A 24,925-nucleotide genomic window follows, 5' to 3' on the forward strand; every position below is an offset into this window, starting at 1 on the left:
CCCGGGCAGGGCTCCAGCACTTGCCGTTTTAGGGCCCCGCCTTCCGGGAAAGCAGGGAGTCCTGGGTAAATGGACCAGAGGGAGGCCAGGGGCTTGAGAAGGTGTTGGGGTGTGGAACGGGGTTGGGGGGTTGTCGGCAGCCTGTGGAGGATGAGTCAGAAGTGAACCCCCCTGCACGACTTCCGCCACCGCCTGGGGCCCCTTCTTGCCTTGGTGGCTGCCTCGCTGCTGCCCTGGAGGGACATACACCTTGGATCTGTCACCTTTGGCAGCTCTGGGAGCAGTGGAGCTGGTCAGGCCCAGGCCCCCTGGGCACACTCCTCCTGTCGCCTCCTCCCAGCCTCTCTCCGGCTCAGCTCTCTCGCTGGGTCTCTCCCGTTACCTCTGTTTTGCTGTAATTAAAGCTACACTTCTTGATGAGGCAGCTTCATCTCTGCGCGTGCACAGCCTTTACCGGGCACCCGCTGGCCAGCTGCTCCCTGGGTGGCAGGGCCCTGCGGCTGCTGGGCACGGGGTCTCACAGCTGCAGCCCCGCCTTCCACCCTGGGGTCCCTGGGCTCCGGTCACAGCTGCCCTCCTCAAGCCACGTCTCCCTTTCCTTCTCTCTGCAGCCGGGACCACATACATCTTTGGGAAGGGGGGCGCGCTCATCACCTACACGTGGCCCCCCAATGACCGGCCTAGCACGAGGATGGACCGCCTGGCCGTGGGCTTCAGCACCCACCAGCGGAGCGCTGTGCTGGTGCGGGTGGACAGCGCCTCCGGCCTCGGAGACTATCTACAGCTGCACATTGTAAGGACCCCGGGCCGCGGCCCCCAACCCTTCAGCCTCGTCCTAACCCGAGCCCACTCAGTCCCCTCCCTTCCGTGGGGTCCACACCTCAGATCTTTTCCTCATGCTGAGTCCTCAGAACCTCTGGACCCTGACTGCTGAAGTTTCAGGGATCTCTACTTTTGGGACCAGCTCCCCCTTCAGTCACTGACCCAGACCCTGGATCAGCCTGTCTGATGGCCCAGGGCCTTGGACCCTTCAGCCTTCTGACTTTCTGGAACTTACAGGGGCTTCAGATCATTTTTTTAAAATTGTGAATATGTGTGTTATAAATAATATGGCCAATTATAAATATATACACACACATATGAATCAAACAAACAAAAAAAAATTCTAAACCCACTGGTCGTTGAGTCAGTTCCAACTCATGGAAATCTTCCGTTGGGATTCTGAGGCTGTCAATTTTAAGGAGACTAGACATCTGGAGAGTTTGAACCACCTACCTTTTAGTTGGCAGCCTGATATGTTAACCCACTATGTGACACCAATGCAGTATTTAAATACCCTGTCAAGTGTTTCTAAGTGCACGTGCATACAGGTGCCTGCGTGCGTGTGCGTGTGCCTGCGTGTGCGTGCCTAAAAAATTTAAAAACAAACCACTGCTGTTGAGTCAATTTCTACCCATTGGATTCTCAAGGCTGTATGTACATCTGAACAAGAGCAGACTGTGTCATGGAGTAGCTGGTGGATTCGAACTACCAATCTTTCAGCAGCTTAGCATGTAACATGCTAGTGCTCCATGTATGAATATATATATATATATATTTTTTTTTTCATTGCCACTAAGTTGAAACTGGCTCTTAGCTGATCTCCATTGGATTTCCAAGACTGTAACGCTCACAGGAGGGGTGGCTCTTTCTCATGTGGACCTGCTGGTGGCTTCCAATTCCCAGAGCCATGTGGCTTTTGGTTTAAGAGTGCAGCTTCTCACAGATTAGACTCCCACCCAGAGTTCACGGTTGTGGTCATGGACCATAAGCTGAAACTAACCTAGTGGATTTTTCAGAGGCAGTAAATCTCATGGGAGGAGATTGCCCATCTTTGTCTCTCAGAGCACCTAGTGGATTTGAACCTCATACCTTTGTGTTGGCAGTACAGCTTCTTACCACTAGGCCACCAGTGCTCCCTTATAGAGTTCACAGTGAATATTTTAATCTACCTACCCACTTATATGTGTATACTGCCTTGGTGGCTCAAATGGTTGAGTTGTTCTCCTAATAGAAAGGTTTGCAGTTCAAGCAGTGTGAATGTTCACGGCCTTGAGAACCCTTGGAATAGTCATCTCTGCACACATGAGGCTGCCAGGAGCCAGAGCTTGTTGATGGCAGCCGTCACCCCACTACCAAATTGTGTGTTGTGTAGATAGGATTCTAGCTAACTAGTGTGTCCTAATTCATTATGACCTGCAGAGCTAGCCCTCTGAGTTTCCATGGCTGGAATCTTTATTTTCCTGTTGACTGGCTGGTGGGCCCAGACCTCTGACCTTTCTGTTAGCAGCCCAGCACTTAATCACTGTGTCACCAGGGCCCCTGTATATATAACGGGACATTTGCCAGTGCCATCAATTGCCATAAATTTTCACGTGCACAGTGTGGGGACTGTCTGTGGTCATCATGTAAGCAGCCAATCTTATTCTCCTTTTTCTAGATTATTCCCCCACCACAAGTGGAAAGGCCTTTAAGCACATGTACCCCTGCCCAGCCCTCCAAACCCCGGTGATGCTGATAGAGCCACTGATGCCCCGTGCATCCGTGTGCCAGGCCCATCTTTTGTAGCATTAGGGTCTCTGCATGAGTGACTGCCCCCTGGGTGCCTCTCTGCCACCCTGCCTGCCCTACTCCCTAGGACCTGCGCTGCCCCTGAGCAGCCCACATGTGGGCCTCCGCTCTGCCTTCAAGCTCTGCCCCTTCTCTTTTCTCTGTCCCCCCAACTGTTCTCCCCTCCTGTAATTTTGTTTGTTTGTCTGTTTTATTAATTTTACGGAAAGTTTACAGAGACCTAGGGTTTCCATTCATTCCTTGTTTCACTTTTCTCCTCCTATAATTTTTTTGGCTTATCTCACCCTGGCAGCATCCCGGGCCTGGCCCCACACCCCTACCCCGGCTAAGCCATCTGTCCTTTCCTGTGGCCAGAGCCCCTCCCTCCTGGACCTGTCCATGCAGGACCTCACTCGGGGCTTCCTGGCATGCCCACTGCTCCTCTCCTGTCTGATGCTGGTCTGCAGAGAGTCTCAGGGTGGCATGTACTATTAAATACTTTGCTACTAATCGAAAGTTGGGTGGTTCCAGTCCACCTAGAGCCACTGTAGGAGAAAGGCCTGGGCGTGCCCTGCCCCCAAATCAGCCATCAGAAGCCCTCTGGAGCGCTGTTCTGCTCTGACACCAAAGGGGCCACCATGAGGGGAGTCACTGGTTTAACTCTCCTCTTCAGGAGGCCCTTGTAGTCCCCACCCTCTGCCCCAGGAGCTGAGCCCCCAGCTTCACCTCTTGGCATGGTTTCTCCCTGCCCGTCCCCCAAAGTCTTAAGCGCCAGCTTCAGATTGCACCTCCACATAGGTGGCCCCTCCTAGCCTTCCTCTCCCTGCCCTGCTCCTTCGGGCTGTGCCTGGCGATGAGGCTGTGTGTGCTGGGCATTCTGGGTGGACGCCATGGCCGACTTGGAGAGGAGACAGGGAGCCCAAGGGTATGGCTGAGTGGCTGGAGTCGTTGGAGTCTGGCCTCTCCCCATCGCCTGTCTCCTGAGAGGAGGACGTGGCTGCTCACCCCTCAGTAGAAGCACACCCCTCTGCCCCAGCCCAGAGAGGATGGAGGTGTGAGGAGAGGGGCCCTGGGGGCAGAGCAGAGTGGAAGTGGCAGCTGATGGGTGCAGGGCAGCGAGGGACACGCTGAGGGAAGGGGCACACGGTGAAGAGAAGCAGCCAGCCAATTGCTCAGGCCCGAAGAGATGTGAGTGCGACAGACAGGCTCTGTAACCGGGAGTGATGGCCTGTGGGTGAGAGACGGTGTGGCTGGGACGGCACGTCTGACTGTGTACATGACAGGATGGGGACTGACGATGGGGACTGGAGATGTGACCATGGTGTGTCTGGAGTGACAGCTATGATGGGGGTCACGGGAGACTGCCTCACGACCCCTGGTGGTGCATCTCCATTTTTGTAACCCCAAGCTCAGAGCTGTTTGTGGTTGGCTGTGTGCCAGAGGGTGCCTGGTTCTGTGTCCTCTCACCCTGGGGGCTGCTGTCCTTCCTGTCTTGTGTGGCTCTGGCCTGGCTGTGAGCCCTGACTCTGGCCTTGTGTTTTCTCTTCCTCTGGGAGCCTCAGTGTCCTCATCTGTATAATGGGACAAACTAAGGGAACGTATTCTGTGGGGTGTTGTGTGGCTTAACGAGGTATTCCATGCACAGCCCCTGGGGCATTGCTCAGCCTGTAGGAAGAGTTAGTGTTAGCTAATGTCATATGTGTGTCCCGTGGGCATTGTCTGTGTGTGTAGGGAGACAGCGCTCCCCGAGTGTGGAGGAGAAGAGGTAGGAGAGCGGGGAGAAGGGGCCTCTTCCCTCGTTGTCCATAGGTCTCACCTGGTGCAGGTAATAATGGTGTAGTATCAGGTGTCTCCTACTGCAGAGAACAGGGATCTGGGAGGTCTGATGGGTTGGGGGTGCTCGGCAAGGGCTGGAGGACCCAGAGGAAGTGTGAGAGCCCCAAGAAGGGCCCACTCTGAGGGGAGCATGGGCACCAGACGGCTGAAGCCCCTGGGGACAGCCCCCAGCCCCCTGCTCCCCTGTGACACATCAGCTCCCCCCACACAGCGTCATCGGCAGCTCTCCGAGAGCGGGGAGGCGGCAGCAAAATAAGAGAAAAGCAATTTGACGTTTCTAATAAAGCGTCGCTCCACTTTGCCAAATTAATTTTGACTCCCATAATTATTTGCTGTAGGAGCGGCCGCGTTCTCCCCACCGCCGCCTAATGAGGTAATTGGGGAATTAGGAATTAATGACTTTAACAGAAGTGACAACTGACTTCACGTCAGGAGCAGCTCCGGGGAGCTACCTCTCCCCCGAGTGCACAGCACCAGCACCGAACCCCTGTTGCCTCCTAGGAAGCCCACGCGTCCCCCTCCCCACACCCACCTAGCTGCCTGCCCTGGCTTTTCTGCCCTGGGGGGCTCCTGGCCTTGACCACCAGCCCCACCCCTGGGCGGAGCCTGGGGGGGAGAAGGCTTGCGGGGGCGGCTGCTATTTTGGGTGGTATTATTACTAACAATAGTAAGGGGGATCAATCTTCCATGCTGAGTGGGGAGCAGACACGTTTCCCGGGGGATGCTGTCAGTCTGTGGGCGGTGGGTGGGTGGAGCTTGCTAATACGTTGTTAGGCAAAGCCTGGCCTCAGTTTCTCTGCTTTTAGGTTTGGGTAGGAGTCCTGGTGATGCAATGCTTAAGTGCTTAGCTGCTAACCAAAAGGTCAGAGGTTCAAAGCCACTAGTTGCTCTGAGGGAGAAAAGACTTGGCAGTGCTATAGGGACGATAGCCTGGAGAACGTCCCGTGTCACATGGGGGCACTGTGGGTGAGGACGGCCTCTGTGACACCCAACAGTGTAGGTGTGGAGGAGAGCATCCCCATATCCTGGGAGCGGACGACAGGACCCACCGCAGGGAAGGGTAGCTGTGGGTTTCTGAGGGAGCTGCATACCCCACCCGCCAGCTCTGTTCTGTCTCTGAGCCACCCCATCCCCATTCCCTTGTGTCACCGAGCCTGTCAGCCATGGTAGATGGAGGAGGTGACAGCTGAATGGTGCCTCATTCTCAGGCAGGGCTCAGGCAGTCTCTCAGGAAGACCTTGGGGGGTGCTGTGCGTGTTTGTGTGACTGAGAGGTGCCGTGTGAAGCTGTGTGTCTGTCCTGTGTGGGAGGAGGGGTCCGGGAGAGGGGCTTGTCATGGGGACTCAGGGTTCAGGAGTGCTTCTGGCACATGCATGGGCACGGAGTGGGTGAAGCTCAGGTTCTGGGGCCCCCTGAGGCTCCTGCAGACCCCTCGGTGGAGACAGTGGGAGCGTGGCCTTCATGGCCTCTCAGGCCACCAACCTCCCTGTTCTGATGGGTCTTGTTTCCCCAGATTAGTGACAAGGATAGAGAACTGATTTTGGAACTAGGCCATGAGGGGTTCAAATCTGGGGCTTTGAGACATGGGGGTGCAGTGAGATTTGGGAGTGTCATTTAACCTCTCCAAGCCTAAGCTCCTTCCTCATAGAAGTGGATGCTGTGATGAGTCCTGAGGTCACCTGTGTTGCTTCTGCATAGGACAGGCCTCATCTTAGAGGTTCTCAAAGGCAGGTCTTCCTGGCATGGGTTCGGGGCGGCCACACATGCACAGAAGACTGCTCCTTGTGGGATCCTTCCAGAATCTACACCCTAGGAGGTCACTCAGGCACTGGGCACCCCCGTCTGTAGGCCTCAAGTCTTCCTTTCCTCTGTCTGCCCCTCCCTAGGTCCCTTCTACCACTTATTTTCCCTTGGTCCAGCATGGCTTGCCCACTTCTCTTCTGTGCCCACATCCACATGCACACAGCCCCTGGCCCCTCACCTCTCTGCCCCCACAGCTATAGAGGGTTCACCACCACACAAAGAGCCTGACCTACTTCAGCCTCCCAGCTGCCAAGGGACACACGACATGTGTGCCCAGTGTGGGAGCCCCGGCCTGCTTCGTGCAGGTGTGGGAGGCGTGAGTGTGCGTGTGCATGCGTGCTGTGTGTCGTTCTGGGTTGACCAGCCCTGAGGAAGCCTCTGCCAATTTCTCCCTGGGGTGGATCTCCAGCTTGATCCTGAGCTTCCCTCTCTGGGGCCTGGCTTCATTGGCGCCTGCATAGAGCAGGTGCTCTGCGAATATTCGTGAATGTTCTAGATGAATCAAAAGGCAAGAACTAGGTGTGGTGTGTAGAGGGGATTCTGACCTGGGCTTTGAACCCTCAGTGGCGTCCCCTGTGAGCATGCGGGTCCCTGCATTTGAAGAGTGGACTTCAGCCCCCGGCCTGTCCTCCCGTGCAGGAAAGGAGCGTGTGAGACTGTGAAGCGCCTGGGCTCTGGGCAGTGGTCACAGGTGGAGTTCTGATATAGTGGATGCCTGTGTCCCCCTGCTAGCTGACCTCCACTTCCCTGTCCCCAGGACCAGGGCACAGTGGGGGTGATCTTTAACGTGGGCACGGACGACATCACCATCGACGAGCCCAATGCCATTGTGAGTGACGGCAAATATCACGTGGTGCGCTTCACTCGAAGCGGCGGCAACGCCACGCTGCAGGTGGACAGCTGGCCGGTCAACGAGCGGTACCCGGCAGGTAGGCGGTGCGGGGCCTGCGGAGGGTGCGCAGTGGGCGGGGGTGAGGGGGTGGGGGGCGGGGAAAGGGGAAGGGAGGTGGCCGGTGGCGGCGTCTGATAGGAGCGTTGCCTGGGCAGGGGCGGGACCAAGTTGGGAGGCGTTGGGGGCGTGGCCAAAGCAGGGGCGGGGCTAAAATAAAATAGGGCGTGGCTAAGGCGGCCTCAGACTGGAGTCGGGATCTTAGTTATCCTAGGGGGAGGTGACCGGTGACCGAGGAGGCTGCAAGGATCCAGTTTGAGAATGAAGGAGAAGTGGAGGAAAGATAGAAATAGAAAGAATGACGTGATATCGCAGAGGAAAGGATTCAGAAAATCCAGAAGTAATACAAATGTTGTTTGGGCAGAGGCAGGACTGTTTGCAAGGAAAGACAGAAAGAAGCAAGGGCCATAGAAAGAGCGAGTCAAGGACCCTTAATAAGAGATCGTGATAAAGGTAGCAATGGAGCAGAGTAGACCAGAGAGGAGGGAGGTGGAGAGGGTCAAGGACATGATGAATGAGCAACAGGGTTAAATGCACTCATCAAATCTTCATTGACAGTCACTTGGTTGGCAGCCTGGTGGACAGCCACAGGTCCGCAAGCAGCGGTGGCCCAGGACAAACCAGCGTTCAGGAGCCCAGAGAGGTGTGGGAGGTTGGTGAGGGCAGGAGAGAGAGGAGGCGGCAGGGACTCTGCAGGGTCTGGAGCGAGGCAGGGAGGAGTGAGAAGAACCCAGAGGAGAGATGAGGAGATAGGGAGACGAGTCAGTCCCCAAGACGCAAGAAGAGACGTGCAGCTCCCGGAGAGATGTGGGGCGATAGAGGAGCCTCTGCCACGCAGCCCCAGCCAGGCGAGCAGGGTAGACGGCTCAGGGAGGAGATGAGGAGGAGGAGGGAAGAGGGCGGCAGCAGCACTGCAGGGGAGAGCTGCAGAAACAGAGAAGCGGAGCTCCAGTGACGGACACTGCAGTCGCAGGGCCCACAGGAAGCAGAGCGAATGTCCCAGCCTCAGGGTCCATCCTGGCAGAAAGATGGTGTGGGGAGCAGAGACGCTGTCCACACTGACCACAGAGGTCTGGGCAGAGGAGCCGTGAGAGGGACAGGTGTCCACATCCTGCCTGTGCTGATCTAAGATGTCAGGACAGGCCTTCAGCTCACAAGCTCAGCAGCCCCTGGAGATGCAGACCCGAGGGGCTCCAGTTAATGCAGGGTCAGATGTCTTTCCTGAGACACACAGAGTCATAGGGTTAGACCAACTGACCAGCAAACAGCCCTGCAGAGGGAAGCGTGCCCATGCCAAGGCCCTGGGTGTGTGTGTGGTCACATGTGATGGTCACTCACGGCCACAGACATACTGACTATGCAGATATGATTGTCCTGTAAGCACCAGACTGCCAGGACTAGGTCCACAGCTTTGTCCCTTACTCGTCAGGGCAGCTGCACCTGCTGTCCTCTGATCAGGAACCCCTGACAGACTATCAGAATGACACACACCCCCAGCTACAAAGCAGGGTGACCCAAAGCTGGTGAGCCCAGCAAAGGCAGGTCCTGACCCAGCACCAGGTGTGGTCTTGAGGGCTCCTGCAGGCCACCTTAGCTGTGAGCAAAGACCACTTCACCAGAGGGGCACAGGGACATCGTTCAGGGCCCCAGGCATCTGGTCTTGGATCTGCCATTCATGACTTAACGTCACCTTGGAGACCATCAAACTTCTGAATCTCAGTTCCGATCAGTGAGAGGGAGTAACACCTACTTTATAGGGGTACAGTGGGAATTCCATGAGGTAGTATAAGGAGATAATAGAAGAGGGCGGAATAGAGGAGCTCAAATGGAGCATTTACTAGAGTGATTCTATACAAAGACTTCAGCCAATGAGGCAGATATACACAATGCCCTTCTCCAGTGGGGAGACACACACACACACACACACACACACACACACACAAATGTTCTCCAAGTGCCTCCTGGCCTGACCCCACCTTTCACCTCTCCATGTCCCTTGTCCCCCACCCCCTAGATTTGGCAGCCCTGTGCTCCCCTCTGAGAGAACCCAACCCTGCTGGTCAGTCCAATCTCCCTCTCTTGACGGGGTGCTGCCTCATTGTAGGGGTCAGGCCTCCCTCATGGTATCCCAGACCAAGGTCAACACTCATGTTAAGTAAATAAATGACTGTCCATTTTTTACTGCCATGTGAGTATCCTAGACCTCTGGGGCCAAATTGCCTCCAAAGCTCGTAAGGGACTGTTGTCCATATACACGTGGGCATGTGGGCGTGCCTGCCATGGATGGTGTGGACAGGGCGGCCCAGGCCCAGAGCTCCCTGGTTGGCTGACCCTGTGGAGGAGATGGGAGTGGTGAGTGGACAGTGTGTGAACGGCTTAAATGGAGACAGCGTCCACATCCTTCTGGACAATCATTTCCTTCTCGACGGCTGCCAAATAACACCATTCCTAGTCCACGGGCTCACGGAGGACACACAGAGATGTTCCTGGACACACTGGGACAGTCTCCTTCCTCACACACATGCGGACACACACACACACACACACATACACACACACACACGTTCTCTCAGAGACAGGCTCTGGAGACAGTAGGAGACAAGGTGGATATGAAGGCATTGGGCTGGGGCCAGGACTGGCATCAGAAAGGAGAGCCGAAGGGGCCAGGAGCTGAGGAGAGAGCCAGACTAGAGGGCCCATCTGTAAGGAGGTTCCTGGGGAGGAGAGGCGAGGGGAATGGCGTGGCTCTGGGGGCTGCTGGACAGCGGTCGACTCTGGCCAGGCCCTCAGCTGTCCTGTTGCTTAAAGATAAAGGGTGCCAGGAGCAAGTGAGGCGGGAGGTCCCGTTAGAGCAGTGACGGGTCGGATGTGGGACGGTTGTGTCGTGAGAGGGCAGGGAGGGAAGCTGGGAGTGGATGGTATGAAGTTGCCGGAAGTTTGTACCTCACTGGTGAAATTGCGTGCCGGGTGACCCCCCCCCTCTAAATGCCGCATAAACCCCGCTTAACCTGCCCCACTTCTAAACAGCCCTCTAAACGCAGTAACCAGCTGGACCCTAACTTAAACCTGCTAAATGCCCCCTCCCTGCCCCAGTGCCCTGCTTGGGGACGGGAACCTAATGGGGCCTTGACCCCAGATAAACTGGCTTAACCTCTGACTTTTGACCTTCCAGCTGCCTTTTCTTTTTGTTCTGTTTCCTTTTCTTATTTTTTCCTCCCTGGATTTTCCGTTGGGTGACTCCTGCCCTGGGTGGGGCTGGCTTCTGGCCGGGGAGCCTGGGCTGGGGACAGGGCCACAGGGGGGACCCCAACCTTTCTTGCCTTGTTGTGGGTGAGTGTGCCCCGTCTGTGGATGCTGCTGCTTACTTACCCTGAGACCCTGACAGACGAGTAATGACTTCTCTAACTCCTTTGGACTTCGCCGCCTGAGAAACCTACTGTCTTTCTAAACTTTTCCAAGGAAACTTTGATAACGAGCGCCTGGCGATTGCTAGACAGAGAATCCCCTACCGGCTTGGTCGAGTAGTTGATGAGTGGCTGCTCGACAAAGGTAATTAACCAGAATTAATTAATTAATTAACTTTAAAAACACTATCTTAAAGGTGCAGAGCTCTCCCTACCCCCATCTGGGCCTTCCCAGTCACCTCGCCCAAGGTGAGGGGCCATTGTCCTTCTGGAAGGCTCCCCTCCCGTCTGTGGTCAAGGGCCTGGGCCATTTAGCGGGGTGACTTGGGAGGTGGGTTTCCCAGAAGAGTGAGTGTCCCCTTTCTCCTTCTGAGACCAGGCAAAGATGCTTCAGAGGCCCTAGGACCTCCTCTGAGACCTGCTGGGGTAGAGGGTCACAAGCAGGAGGGGACACAGGGTCATAGGCAGGTTCCCTCTACCTGAGGCCCATTCTGGAGGTTTTGGGAAGGAGCAGCGTTGGGAGGCAGGAACGCTTTGCAGAAGCAGGGGCGTTAGGGGACGCTGGAGGAGTGGGGGGTGCGGGGGTGACACCGGGGTAGTATAGGGAGCAAAAGAGTGGGCTCAGATCCTGTGAGAACATCCCACAGAGGCTGTCTGTGGGACCCTGGGGTTCCAGAAGCCCTTGTAGATGTAGTGGAGCCTGAGGGCGAATGAAGAGAGACAGGAAGGGCTGGTCCTGCAGGGATTGCCGGAGGAAGAGGTCACTATCACGAGGCCCAGGGTGGTCAGGTGCTGCTGCTGGGTGAGGTCGAAGGCTTCTTGCCACCACGGGAAGCCAGGGCCAGGGGCAATGCCATCCGCGGTCTTCTCGCTCCCTCTGGGGGCAGGCGAGCTCTGTACCTCTAAGGCTAAACTCTAGGGGGGACTAGAACTGTTAAACCTCCACCTAACCAGCTGATAACCATGCTTTTAAATGTCCGCGGGGGCCTTCCCCAGCTAAAACCCCCACCGTAACGTCCAGCCCCACACACCGGCGGGGCCTAAACGTGCTGACTAACCAGACATGATAAAGCCACAACAGGACAAAAAGTTAAAGGGACTGTAACGGACAATCGCGAAAACCTGCAGCCCCCAGCTGTGCTGAACAGCTGCCTCCAGCGGGGCGAACTTTAACCCTTTGAGGAGTTGATGGCGGGTGGGGACTGGGGTTTCAGGGACTGAGTCTGAGGAGGCTTCACGACCCACCTCTCTCCCCAAAATCAGAGGCCAAGGGAGCAGCCCGGGCTGAGGCCAGGACAACTGGTGACCCCAAGGGTCAGGAAAACTGAACAGGCCACTTTTTGGGGGTGGGGCCAGAGGGACCTGCACTCTTGAAGAGGGAAGAATTCAGGCTTGCGATTGGAACCAGCCACGAGCGCACACCTTCTTCTCTTCAGCCTCTATTTCCTCTTTCAGAAAATGGAAGGATTGGGCTGGGGACCCCTTTTCGTGTGGCTTTGGTCAGGCGCCTCCCCTCTCTAAGGCTTGAGAACAAGGGCCAGGCCTGCCTGGAGGGGCTGTTTTATCCTCGCTTCCTGGCACATGCTAGATGCCCAATAGATACAGAGGGAGCTCTCATAGTCTAGGGGTAAGGAGTTGTTCTGCCAACCCAAAGGTGTCTGTTTCAAATACACCAACTTCTCCAAAGGGTGATCTCCTCCCATGCGAGTTACAGCCACTGAAAATCTGTTGTAGGGCCAGCTGTGAGTCAGTTTTGATTCTACAGCAATGAGCATTGAGTTTTTGAACTTGGACATTTATTGAACAATTTAGTTATCAGGTTCCAAAACGTGACTTCTGGGCACAGTTCCCGTAGATGCCTTTGTGGGGTGGGGCCTGTGTCCTGTGTCCTGTGTCCTGGTTGTTCGCACACAGTCACAAGCACATCAGTTTCATAAAGTCCCTGAGAAGTCTCCTAAGAAAGACGCCTGTCCCACGGTGAGATGGAGCGCTTCCCACACCCTATGACCACTGCATAATGTTCTCCTGACGCAGTGGCTTCTCTGGACCCCGCATTTCCGGCGTCTGTCCTAGTCCTCGACCTTCCCGGCACCCCGCTACCTGTTCCCGCTGAGTTGAATTCTAACTCAGCGACCGTCTGACAGGACAGTTTCCAGGGCTGTAACCACTCAGAGCAAACTGTCACATCTGTAGGCCTCTAACGTTTTGGTTACCAGGCCAGTGCTTAACTCCTGTGCCACCGGGCTGCCTTCCCTGGCCCCACCCACACTTGTCAGATGGTGAGCTGCAGCCTGGGCATGTGGGCTGTGCCCTCCTCTGCCCTTGTCTGGCCTGGACTCAGAAAGCAGGACCTGCTGTGTGAACGTGTCCAGCCCAGCAATGCTGCTTGGAGGAGGAGGGGGGCATCCTGGCCCAGGCAGGAGGTCAGGGTACTGGAGGCTGAGCGGAGGGTCTGGTGATGCCCCCGTGGCTGGTCATTGTCCAAAGGCTGGAGGTGCCCAGGGAGCCCGTGTTTGCAGGGGGCGTGGGTTTCACAAGCTGGCCTGTCCTCGGCTCGGACTTGGGGCTTACAGACACTAACTTAACCAGATCTCTAACGAGGCACTAACCAGAGGCTAACAAGGGCTAAGCCAGGTCTAAACTCCCCAGCACAAGCCACTCAAGGTCGGGGGAGAAGGGGCCAGGGGTGTCGTCCCTCTGCCCGTCACTTCCCCCCAAAATAAGCCAACACCAAAACCAAAGTTAAATCTAAACTTAAACATAATAAACATCTTTTCTAAAATCCAAACCAAAGCAACAAACTCAGAGGGTTAAACTGACCCCCAGATCCATTAAAAACCAAAACAAAACCAAAGACAACAACAAATACAAAACCAGCAGCCACGCCCACCCGGTGGGCCCTCCGAGGTCTGACTGAGGGGCCAGATTGGAGCTGGAGGGTGTGGTTTGGCTGTCAGCGAGCGAAACCAGGTCCCTTTAACGTTTTCCACGTCTGTGCTTCTGCATCTCCCTGGCTCCCGGGCCCATGCCTGGCCAGCGTGCAGGCCTTGGACGGGAGGAGTGGGCCGCTGGGTCCGGAGGCCTTGGGCTGGCCATAGGGGTGGGCAGAAGGATGGATCCAGCCTGGAGCTGGTGGGGCTGGGAGGGTCTTTGCTGCTGCTTCCACCCGCCATGCACGCAGGACAGGCCTCCTGGGTGGTGGCCTTGTCTCCCTGGTGGTGGCGCTGACATGCACAGCCCTTCTTTGCCTGTCTGTCTCTGTCTCCTCTGCTGCTCTCAAGGGCTCCCTGTCTGGGGGCAGATGTTTAGGGGTCAGAAAAGGGAAGGTGGGAAGAAAAAGAAAGAGTGGTGATGTTACTGGAGAAGGGGGGGAGGCGGAGGAGGCATGAGCATGGTGGGTGTGGGGTCCCTGGGCTCCCTTCCCCCAGCCCATGTGCGCCCTGCGGAGCCTCCTGTTCTGGGGTCCCCCTGCCTGGGCTGGGGGTAGTGGCTGACGAGGATTTTCCCTGGTGTCTACCCCTTCCTCCCTCCTGATGCCTCCTCTCCGCCTCCTTGCTGATTTCCACCTCAAATTCCTCCTTCCTCCTGCTGCCCCCCCTTCCTTCCTCCATCTCGCTCTGATCTCCCCCCACTGCCTGTCCCCTTTCTGTCTGTCCCCCTTGACCCACTCCCACCCCGCCAGGCCGCCAGCTGACCATCTTCAACAGCCAGGCTGCCATCAAGATTGGGGGCCGAGATCAGGGCCGCCCCTTCCAGGGCCAGGTGTCCGGCCTCTACTACAATGGGCTCAAGGTGCTGGCACTGGCCGCTGAGAGTGACCCTAATGTGCGGACCGAGGGCCACTTGCGCCTGGTGGGGGAGGGGCCGTCCGTGCTGCTCAGCGCGGAGACCACGGCCACCACCCTGCTGGCCGACATGGCCACCACCATCATGGAAACCACCACCACCATGGCCACGACCACCACGCGCCGGGGCCGCTCCCCCACGCTGAGGGACAGCACCACCCAGGTGAGGGCCTGTGGGCTGGCGGGCTGGGCAGGGCCTGGGGGTGAGACTGCCACCTGCACTGTCACTGTGGCTCCCAGTGAGGAGCCTGTTGGAATCCTGAAGGCCTTTACCTAGTCCTGGTTGCCATGGTGATGGTCCAGAGGAGGCAGGCAAGGCCCTCTTTCAGGAAGGGTCTCTCTGTGATCAGAAATGCTGTGGATGTGCAAGTGACATTGTCCCAGAGTCAGGGACAAGAGTGAGGGGTTTGCTGCCTCAAGATCAGGAAAGACCACCACAGCTACAAGGGAGGAAGGCTGGAAGCCCTTTCTCCTTCCCTGTAATGCAGGCTATGCCCTGTGCCCCAGAATGGGTGGGAGGTGCAGTGTGCCTTGGGGGGTGCAGGGGACAGAGGGGGGCAGGGTGGAGGAGGCATGGTGCAGATTAGGGCTGGATGCCTGGTGTGCGAGATGCCCCAGTGAGCAAGATGCAGGGGTGGACAGGCTGCAGAGGAGGATGGGTGCAGGGTGGACAGGGTACAGAGGGGGATAGGGTGCACGGAGTAGGGTGCGTGGTGGGTTGAGTGCAGAGGGGGACAGGGTACAGAGGGGAATGGGGTGAGGGTGGACAGGTTGCAGAAGGGGATGGGGTGTAGGGGAGCAGAGTGCAGAGGGCGACAAGGTGCAGGGTGGGGCAGGGTGCAGAGGAGGATGGGGCAGCGTGGACAGGGTGCAGAGGGGGATGGGGTGCAGGGAAGTTGGGTGCAGAGGGGGATGGGGATACAGAGGAGGACAGGGTACAGGGTGGACAAGGTGCAGAAGGGAATAGGGTACATGGGGGCAGGGTGCAGAGGAGGGACAAGGTGCAGGAGGCAGGGTGCAGAGGGGAATGGGGGTGCAGAGGAGGACAGGGTGCAGAGGGGGTTCGGTATAGGGGAACAGGGTGCAGAGGAGGGACAAGGTGCAGGATGGGAAGGGCACAGAAGGGTACAAGCTGTGAAGGACGACAGGGTACCTGGGTGGGCAGAGTGCAGTGAGGAAGACAGAGTATCTTGTGGGCAGGGGACAGAGGAGGGCAGGATGCAAGGGATCCAGGGTGCCTCAGTGGGCAGGGTGTAGAGATGGACAGGGTGTGTTGAGGTGCACGGGACAGAGGAGGGCCGGGGCAGGGTGCCTCAGTGGGCAGAGGGGAGGGTGCAGAGGGGAGAGCACGGGGCAGATGTGGAACCCAGGCTAGAGATCCCCTCTCGGGCTGGTGGAGACCAGGGACCTCTTTTTCTAGTTGGCAGGTCTTTGCCTTCACAGACACCTGTGTATGACCCCAGAGGGCTTTATCTTCCCTTAGGCTCACCCCACCTTCCAGGTGCCCTCTGGTCAAGGCAGAGCCATGTGATCTGAGTGTCCAAGGAGAACTGGGGGCTGCACCTGGGATCCGAGGCTGCTCTGGGCGGGACAGGCCTGGACCCTTCGTTTTGTCTGACCTGATCCACAGAGGCAGCCCCGGAGGTGGGAGGAGCTGGCCTCCTGGGAGACCTAGTGCCTGCTCTGGACCCTTGCCCCAGCGAGGACTCTTGCTTTGCTTTTACCCTCAAGTCCTCCCCACAAAGTGCTCCTAGATCCCCCATAACCCTAACTCCCCACTGGTGGCGTTAGGCTCTGGGCCTAGGGGCACCTCTGCCCTCGCTACATGAGAGAAGGGAAGGGCTTAATAGCCGTGAGGACATGTCCTTGCCTCCACCACCTGCCTGATTCCAGCAACTCTCTGTGAGGGGTGGTCTCCAGCTGCCCAAAGCCCTTCCTCTCTGCCACTCCCTGCTACCGAGGGAACCTGGCCTTAGTGTATTTTTAAAAATTGTACGCCCATGTAGATAACACGCACACCATAGCATGCATGTAGGAGACGCAGGGGATTGTGCTGTTTACCGGAAACATACAATGTGCCTCATTTTCCTGAAACCATTGCTGGTATTTGGATGAGAACAGTGAGAGGACAGGTCTGTGTTACCTGCCCCACTGCCGGGAAGGAACGCTCAGGGAATTGGATCTCCCGGGCCTTGCCCGGGTCTGGGTGCCACCGTGCCCGCCTGTCAGCTGAACACGAGCAGCACCCCCACCCAGCTGGACCGGAGGGTGGGGCCTGGTGCCCAGCTGCCCAGGAGAAGCACAGGAAGCCCAGTCGTGGGGGGAGGATGGAGGAACGAACTCTGTCCCCACACCCCCTTTCCCTGAGTGGAAAAGAAGCTGGGGCACAGGAAGAGGGAGACTGGGAATCTCCCGCCCGCTCTCCCCAGACTCCCCCATCTTTGGTCCTTCAGCCTGGCTCAGGCCTCTCCACCCCAACAGGCTGACCCCTTCCTGGCTGGACTTGGGTCTCCCTCCGAGTCTCTTCCCTATCAATACCCCCTTGATGCCACCCCCCCACACACACACACACACTCACTCTTCTTGGGGATTCTCTTTGCAATCAGGAGCAGAGAAAATGCTGACAAAGTCGACTCCTGTTGTCATGGCAACCGCAGCCCTAATTATTGTGTGCAGTGGGTACTCTGGCTCTGGGAAGGGGGTTGGGAGAGAGAGAGGAGGGGTGATGGGTGGTGGAGCTGAAGCCAGAAGCCCCTGAGGTCCGGCTCCCCAGCGTCCTGCCTGATGCATCCTGGGCCCCCCCACTCGCTCTGCAGCCCCAGGCCTGGCGTCCAGTCTCCTCAGCCTTCCCGGAAGTGGACGTGAGAGCAGCACGTGAGCTGTCTCATCGATCCTGGAAGCCAGGCGGCCACTGCAGGCAGCTGGGGGGAAGGGAGAGAAGCCCAAGGTCACCCAGGAGTGGTGGCCAGCTGGGCCTGGAACAGTCTGATTCCCCAGAACACCTCACTCTGTTCCTGCCGCCCCACCTCCAGAGGGCACTGTGGGGCCTGCTGAGCCCACCTGGACCCCTCTCCCCATCCTTCCTCTCACCCCCAGAACACAGATGACCTCTTGGTGGCCTCGGCCGAGTGTCCGAGCGACGACGAGGACCTGGAGGAGTGTGAGCCCAGTACTGGTGAGCGCCTCTCCCCCCTCCCCTGCCCCGGGGCCCACTCGACTCAGGGGAGGGGGCGACTGTCCCTGCACTCAGCCCATGTCCAGGGGGCCTGCTGCCAGGCCTTAGCTTACCCTGTAGCCACCTCCCTTCCTAAAGTGTGGCCCCAGACCCTCAGATGCTCACTGGCCAGGCAGCTCTGGCCTCTCAGTGCCCAGCCCCCAGAGGTAGTGAGGTCCATAGCGTAGGTCCTGGGGGTGACAGCCGAGGGATTCTGGGAGGAGAAAGGGAGACTTTCCCCTAGAAAGATGAGCAACTACGCCTTCTAAGAGTTCTCTTAGTGGGTTGGGAGGCAGGTCCAGAAACTACAACTCCCATCAGCTCTTGGGTCTAGAACTACAACTCCCATCAGCCTCCAGGTGGGCATTCTCCCTGGCACTAGTGGAGGAGGCCTCTGCTAGATGCTGAGCTCCCCTTATCCCACCCCAGGGGGTGTACAGATTGCTGGTCTTAGAGGGTCTCAGACAAAACCCTCTGCCAGGACAGGCCGTGCCTGAGTCTGGCCACATTGCTCATACTTCCTCAAGGGGTGCCCAGCTCTGGACGGGAAGGCTTCCTGGGGTGGGGGGTTGTGGGACAGGATAAACCATCCAGGGTGCAGTTGCAAAGATACCAGGTTGATGAAGAGTTGGTATTAGGGGGCCCCTCTGCTGCTGCCTGGGAAGTGTGGAGGGGGCCTGGCACTGTGGGTGCAGGACTGTGTTGGCTCAGAGAAGCTGGAGACCCAGGGTACCAGGCTGGTGGCAGGAATAGGGAGGACTGGATGTGGCTGGGTGACCAGCCAGGGAGCGGATGCCTTGTGAGGACTGCATGATCCTGTGAGAGGTGGGGCCTCCCATCCCTCAAGGGGTTCTGGGGCCGGTTCCCCATTACCTTGCAGTGAGTGGACTGGGGGCCTTGGGCCAGTGCCTGGCAGAGTTGTGAGGTGGTGTCAGTGAGGTGGGCCGTGTGGCCTGGATAAAGCTGTGAATCTGGCCTTGCCGAGGGGTAGGGTGCAGGGATCGGGAGCCTGGCAGCCTCAGAAGACACATCCAGTGGAGGGTGCGGCTGCATATGGGAGTGGGGATGAGAAGAGAACAGGGTCTCACATGGTCCCCTAGACCCAGGGACTGGGCCCAACTGTTCTGTCCTTCATTGGCCGGAGCTGTTCTTGGACCAGTGTGATTTGGGGGAGCTGCAAGCTGCAGAGTGGGGACCGCTTCCCTTGAACAAGATCTGTGCCTTCTGTAAACGCTGCCTCCCCTGTAGGGGCTCTGCTGAGGCCTCTGGGGACTGAGGACCCCTCCACATCAGTCCTGGCTCAGAGCCCACAGCTCAGACCCCACTGTTAATACTGGTGGTTCGAGGAATTGGTGACACAGAGCGTCCTGTCAACCCCATGGCCCCTCCAAGCTTTAATCACTTCACGGGGCTCCTGTAAGTGGACACAGCACCCATCTCTCGCCAGCCCCTCTGGAAAGGACTGTGGCAGATGACCCCTGGGAGTCTTGGAGTGGAGTTGAGGGCAAAGGACTATGTGGGTCATGAGCAGAGCACTGTGTTGACCATCACACACGCCCTTGGTCTCCCTGACCCCTCAGGCTAGCTGGCTGCCCTCAGAGACGTGCAGCCCCCACTGGGCACACCAGAGGCACACTGTCACTGAGCCCCGAGCCTTGTCAGAGCCTGGGCGTGACACCAAGGGCCTCTGAGCTCCTGCAGTTCATTAAGAAGAGTGACAAGGAGCTGAGTGGACCACCAGGCACATTCTGAGGTCACTGAACACCAGCAGATCCTCCTGAGAAAGGGCCAGCACAGTGAGGGGCAGAGGGAGAGCCTGGGTCAACCCAGCACCGGCTTACAGGGGGCTAGGGTGCATGCTGAGCCCAAAGGTTACCCACAGAGGACCACCCTCTTGAGGCCTGCACCACACATGCACTCTCAGCCCCCTAAAATCTCAAAACTTGGAGTCTTACAGTCCTGAGGGTAGACCAGACAAAGGAAGAGAAGTCTCGTCCCCAGGTGGGTCTAGACCCACAGACCACGTCCCCAGCTGTGCCTTCTCCTATACTCAGTGACCAGGACTCCAGGCATCCCCGAAGGCCAAGGTCAGCACGGGAGATGGAAGCAGCTGGGCTTGCTTGAGAGGCTGTGCTCGAGGTGGTGACCCCAGGGTGTTTGTACTGTCTCCACTGCAAATCCTGTCCCTCGGTTCAGGTGTGGGGCTGCCCTGCTCACCTTTTCACCCTTTCCCCTCCCCTTGGATTCCCAGCCCACTCCCCACCGGATCCCCAGTCCTCAAACTGGGTGAGTCTGTCTGTCAGAACTGCTTTCCCTGAGCTTGGCAATCCCAGAGACTATTGCTCAGTGGACATAGTGTGCCATTCTCCTGAATGTGAGTGTGGGCAGGGGCCATGCATCATAGGGTTGGCGACTGTCCTAGCTGGTGTCTTAGCCAGCCTGGCCTACACCTTGAGTTACCTGCCTGGCCGCTGTGGGCATCTGAGGTTTCAACCCCCGAAACACATGGAGTTTCCACAGGTTCATGTCACAGTGGCATGTCGTATTGTCCCTGCAGTCTCTCTCTCTCTCTCTCTCTCTCTCTCACACACACACACACACACACACACACACACACACACACACACACCTTTCAGCTCACATACCCAGTTCCACAGGGGCACACACACATGCTGACACATGCACACAGACACCTCCGCCTGCAAACCCCCAGTCTTCATGCGTGTGCACACCCACCCTGCCTTTTAGCTCACATGCCCAGTACCACAGGGACACACACACGCTCACACACACACACACCCCCGCCTGCAAGCTCATATGCCTAGTTCCACAGGGGCACACACACGCTCTCTCTCTCTCTCACACACACACACGCCTGCCAGCTCACACAATAGCTCTGTCACACACACACACACTCTGACTGCAAGCTCACACACTAGCTCTCTCTCCTCTCTCTCTCTCTCACACACACACACACACACTCTCTCTCTCTCTGACTGCAGGCTCACACACTAGCTCTCTCTCTTACACACACACACACCCCCCCGCCAGCTCACACACTAGCTCTCTGTCACACACACACACACTCTGACTGCAAGCTCACACACTAGCTCTGTCACACACACACACACGCACACACACTGACTGCAAGCTCACACACTAGCTCTCTCTCTCACACACACACACACACACACACTCTCTCTCTCTCTCTGACTGCAGGCTCACACACTAGCTCTCTCTCTTACACACGCACACCCCTGCCAGCTCACACACTAGCTCTCTGTCACACACACACAAACTCTCTGCAAGCTCACACACTAGCTCTCTTTCTCTCACATACATACACACCTCTGCCAGCTCACACACTAGCTCTCTGTCACGCACACACACACACACACTCTGACTGCCAGCTCACACACTAGCTCTCTCACACACTCACACCCCCCACCCGCCTGCCAGCCCACATGCCCCATTCTGCAGGCACAGATGTGTCCACACTTGGAGCATGTGCTTTCATGCCCAGACCAGCGTCTTCACACTTAGACTTAAAGACACGTGTGTGTCCTCAGCTTCTACACTCCCATACCCACAGGTGCACACCTGTTGGGACCACAGAAGCGCAGACACGTGCACACGCCCAGCCTCACGGAGGCATTCCATGTCTGCGGACCTGGAGTCCTACAGCGTTTGCTTCCGTAGATGGAGCGGGAGACCGGACTGTGGTGACAGCATGCAGTGGTGCCATCCTCACGGGTCCTTGGTGGCCTCGTCAGCCAACCCACCTCACTGAAGGCCCCTCTTGCCCTCGCCTCACCAAACACCGCGACCTCCTCCAGCAGTTGTCCCCACCTTATGATGGTCAAGAGCAAGCGAGTTCATTTTAGCTCCCTGGCTCATTTTTGGAAACAGGCCACCCGGCCTTCCCTCCTGGTCTGTCTTGGTTTGGAAGGCCCACTGAGAGCCCTGCCTCCTGTTTGGCTGCTGGTGTGTGAAGTTGGTGGCCTGGCTTCCGGCATCATAGCAACATGCAGTACAAGGCACCGCAGTACAGGCAGCTGGGAGCTGGTGCTTGAAGCTCCCAGGATGTCCACCTGTGCCCTCTGTTGCACAGGTGCTTCACCTGCCCGGGTCCACAGAGGTTCCCACCTCCGTGTGTGCCCAACCTCATGAGGGCATGCACGTTGACATTGGCCAGGGTGGCACCTGTGCATGGTCCCTGGAGGCACCTTGACACAGTGAGGTGAGACAGTGTCCCATGGCACACGCACCTGCAGAAGCACAGGCTGCAGGCACACAGGACGTGTGTGCAGACTGCGTATGTCCACGCTCGGCTCAGAGCCACACGGTCAGTGTGTAATGTGGTTTTTGTGCATGTGTCCATGGAACCCCATACGTACCTCAGGCTCATAGACACATGTACCTGTGTTCATATCAGGTGTGTGCACATATGTGCTTCGGCCCAGAGCACGCACCCCCACCCCATGCCAGGCCTACGGGTGTGCGTGTGTCACAGCCCCACCTCCGCACACACTTGTGCTCAGACCTGTGGTCTGTGCCCGCATGTCCGGATTGCACATGTCCCTCAGAGGGACGTACTGTTGGACCATCGTGGGTGTGTGTTTCCCTAGGGCATGTCCGTGTGCACACAGGTACACGTGTGCACTGATACCACACATGAAAGCATGCGCATCCTCAGAGGCAAGCTGTGTGTGTCAGGGACCCCACGTGTCCACTTGTCCTGCTTCCTGCCCTATGCCCCCCCATCACTGTGGGGGAGACCCCCCGGAGGCACGTGTTCAAAGCCTCCTGCTCACGCACACTCGGTGCCGACACATGCGCGTGCTTCAACCCTTGAGGCTTCACGGACACAGTCCTGTGGGGTGTGTGCTTATGCATGTGCCGACCTGCAGAGACCTTGGTGCAGACTCACGTGTGCTCAGGCCCATGGAAGTGCAGGTACTTGTGGACACACACACATACACATACACATCAGTTCCCCTGCCAATGAAGCTTTGTGTCTTCAGATCCATAGAGGTGTGAACACATACACACTCATACACTCATCATACATCATACACCCATCACAGTGTAGCTGTGTGTCCCTAGATCTGGAGAGATGTGTGTGCACATACACACACTCAGGCCCACAGAGTCTGGTCAGGGACACACACTGGGGACCTCACTGGTGCTCTCATCTCAGTGCTCGGAGGCACCCCTGTAGCTGGACAGAGGGATTCAGCCCCAGATGGGCCACTCACATTCAGACCTGTCCAGGCACGTTAAGTGCCCTCAAGTCGGTACAGACGCAATCCTGACTCTCCCAAGGTTTTTCAGAGGCTGTAAATCGCACAGGAGGAGATTATCCATCCTTCTCTTGCTGAGAAGCTGGTGTATTCAAACCACTTGTCTTTGAGTTGACAGTACAACTCCTTACCCGCTAGGCTACCGGAGCTCCCTTGTGCAGGACAGATACATCCTTATTCAGATCCAGCATGTTGCTTGCCTGTGTTTCAGTGCAACTGTGCAGACCCTGGGGACACCCCACCCTGTACTCCACTCACAGGTGTGCACAGATGCATGAAGCATCCTCCTGGCAGGCCCTAGTGCACGCACGCCACCTGAGACAGACCCCCCTCTACACAAACAGGCCCCCCAGAGGCCCATATTCCAAACACCAGGGAGACACACTTGCTCAGAGGCACGCTTGAGTCCTCAGGGCACAAGTGTGCTGTGGTGACGTGAGTTACAGGAGGTGAACTGTCTCCTCAGTGTTTTTGTTTTAGCACATGTAATTTATTGCTTTCCACGTGATGTCCGTGAGCAAGGCAGGCACAGGCTGACCCCGCTTGTTACATAACCTGGCCCTGCAGAGAGGTGTCCCTGGTGGGCAGTGACTCCTTCAGTGGGTGCCTGCACCTTCATCTTCCACCTGTGGCTTCCTAAGCTGGGGGGGGGAGGGGTAGGCACAGGGAGGGTCACCGAGGGGCCAGCATCTGGGCCGGGCCTGGGAGGGACACTTGAGACCATCGTGCCCAGCTTTACCGGCCAGAGGTGAGTCCTGCGGCCAATGTGGCTCAGACAGTGAGGGGGTAGGAACATGCCTGTTTGGCTCCCAGGAGGAAGCAGAAGCCGACGGGTGACTAGTGAGCAGATTGTCTGCAGCTGTCTGTCTGTATGCTTCTCCTCCCCCATTAAGTCTTTCAGAGCTGAGGCTGTCTGGGAGATGGGGCTCACTCTGCTGGTCTGGGGGACCTGTGTGTGACGTGGGTGGTGGTCTTGTTAGGTACCTTCCAGTCGTCTCCCACTCGTAGTGACCCTGCGTGCGACAGAATGGGCATCGCCTGGTCCCGCCCTCACGTTTGCTCCTGCGCTCAAGCCCATTGCCACAGCCCGTGTCCACATTCCGATCTCTGAGATTATTAATGGATGTTTGCTGTTCTTTCTCCTCACTTTGGGCTGTGCCACATCGGCAGATAAATGTCCCATAAACTGCTGAATCCACGCCCTGAGGTCGACTCTGCTTCCAGGAGGCAGCTCTTCCCTCTTGCTCGGAGCGCCTTCCCACTGAGGGCCCATCAGCTGGCCCTGTATCAGCGTTCCGCTGCTCTTCGCCAGCCCTGCATTGGCCGGTTAGGAAGGCGATCCACAGATCTCCTTCCTTGTTCTGCGGTGTCTGGACCCTCCACTGAAAACTACCCACGTGGGTGAACCTGCTGGCACTTGAGATACTGATGTCATCGCTTCCCAGCGTGCAAGCCACCACGTGTGGCCAACTGGAAGCTGCGTGGTGGATGGAGCTGAAATGCTAACTTCCCTCACTGCCCTCATCCCCAGCACAGCAGAGGGAGGGCTGCAGAGACCGCCGTGGTGGGACGTAACCTCCCACTCAAGGGTGGGAGAAGCAGGTGTTCTCAGCAGGGAGGCCTCTGCCTGGTGGGGGCATGTTTCTTCACACTTTTTCTCCTTTATCTGGGACCCCTTGCTAAGCCGTTAACTGAGGTGGGTGGTTTGAATCCACACAGCAACTCTTAGGAAGTTGCTGCGGTGTCCATCCATGGTGTGCTGTGCTGCGGTGTCCCGAAGGCTGGGCGCCCGTCAGAGGCTCCGAGGGAGACCGATTTAGAGCTTTGGAAATCTCATGGAGAGTTGGCACCGGTTCAGTGGCCGAGTTCGGCAGCTCTGTGGGAGAAAGGCCTCATGATTACAGGTGAAGATTGTCGTGAGTGGCCGTTGAGTCCACTACATCTCGTAGTGACCATGTGAACAAGTTGGGACCTCGCCCTAG

General features: G+C 57.3%; 1 protein-coding gene across 3 annotated transcripts in view; it reads left to right on the forward strand.

Moving 5' to 3' along the window:
- NRXN2 (neurexin 2) overlaps nucleotides 1–24,925 on the forward strand; it is a 121,353-nt gene that overhangs the window by 86,494 nt on the left and 9,934 nt on the right. For 2 of the 3 annotated variants that reach the window (XM_006901479.1, XM_006901481.1), the window contains 5 exons: nucleotides 612–793; nucleotides 6,986–7,157; nucleotides 10,637–10,726; nucleotides 14,264–14,589; nucleotides 17,523–17,601. In XM_006901479.1, the coding sequence (XP_006901541.1) occupies nucleotides 612–793; nucleotides 6,986–7,157; nucleotides 10,637–10,726; nucleotides 14,264–14,589; nucleotides 17,523–17,601 (849 nt within the window). The remainder of the gene's footprint in view (nucleotides 1–611; nucleotides 794–6,985; nucleotides 7,158–10,636; nucleotides 10,727–14,263; nucleotides 14,590–17,522; nucleotides 17,602–24,925) is intronic. The other variant, XM_006901480.1, reaches the window with a different exon arrangement.

The sequence above is a fragment of the Elephantulus edwardii genome, unplaced genomic scaffold (genome assembly GCF_000299155.1).
Source record: "Elephantulus edwardii isolate Elephantulus edwardi_28Jun2011 unplaced genomic scaffold, EleEdw1.0 scaffold00328, whole genome shotgun sequence".
NCBI lineage: Eukaryota > Metazoa > Chordata > Mammalia > Macroscelidea > Macroscelididae > Elephantulus > Elephantulus edwardii.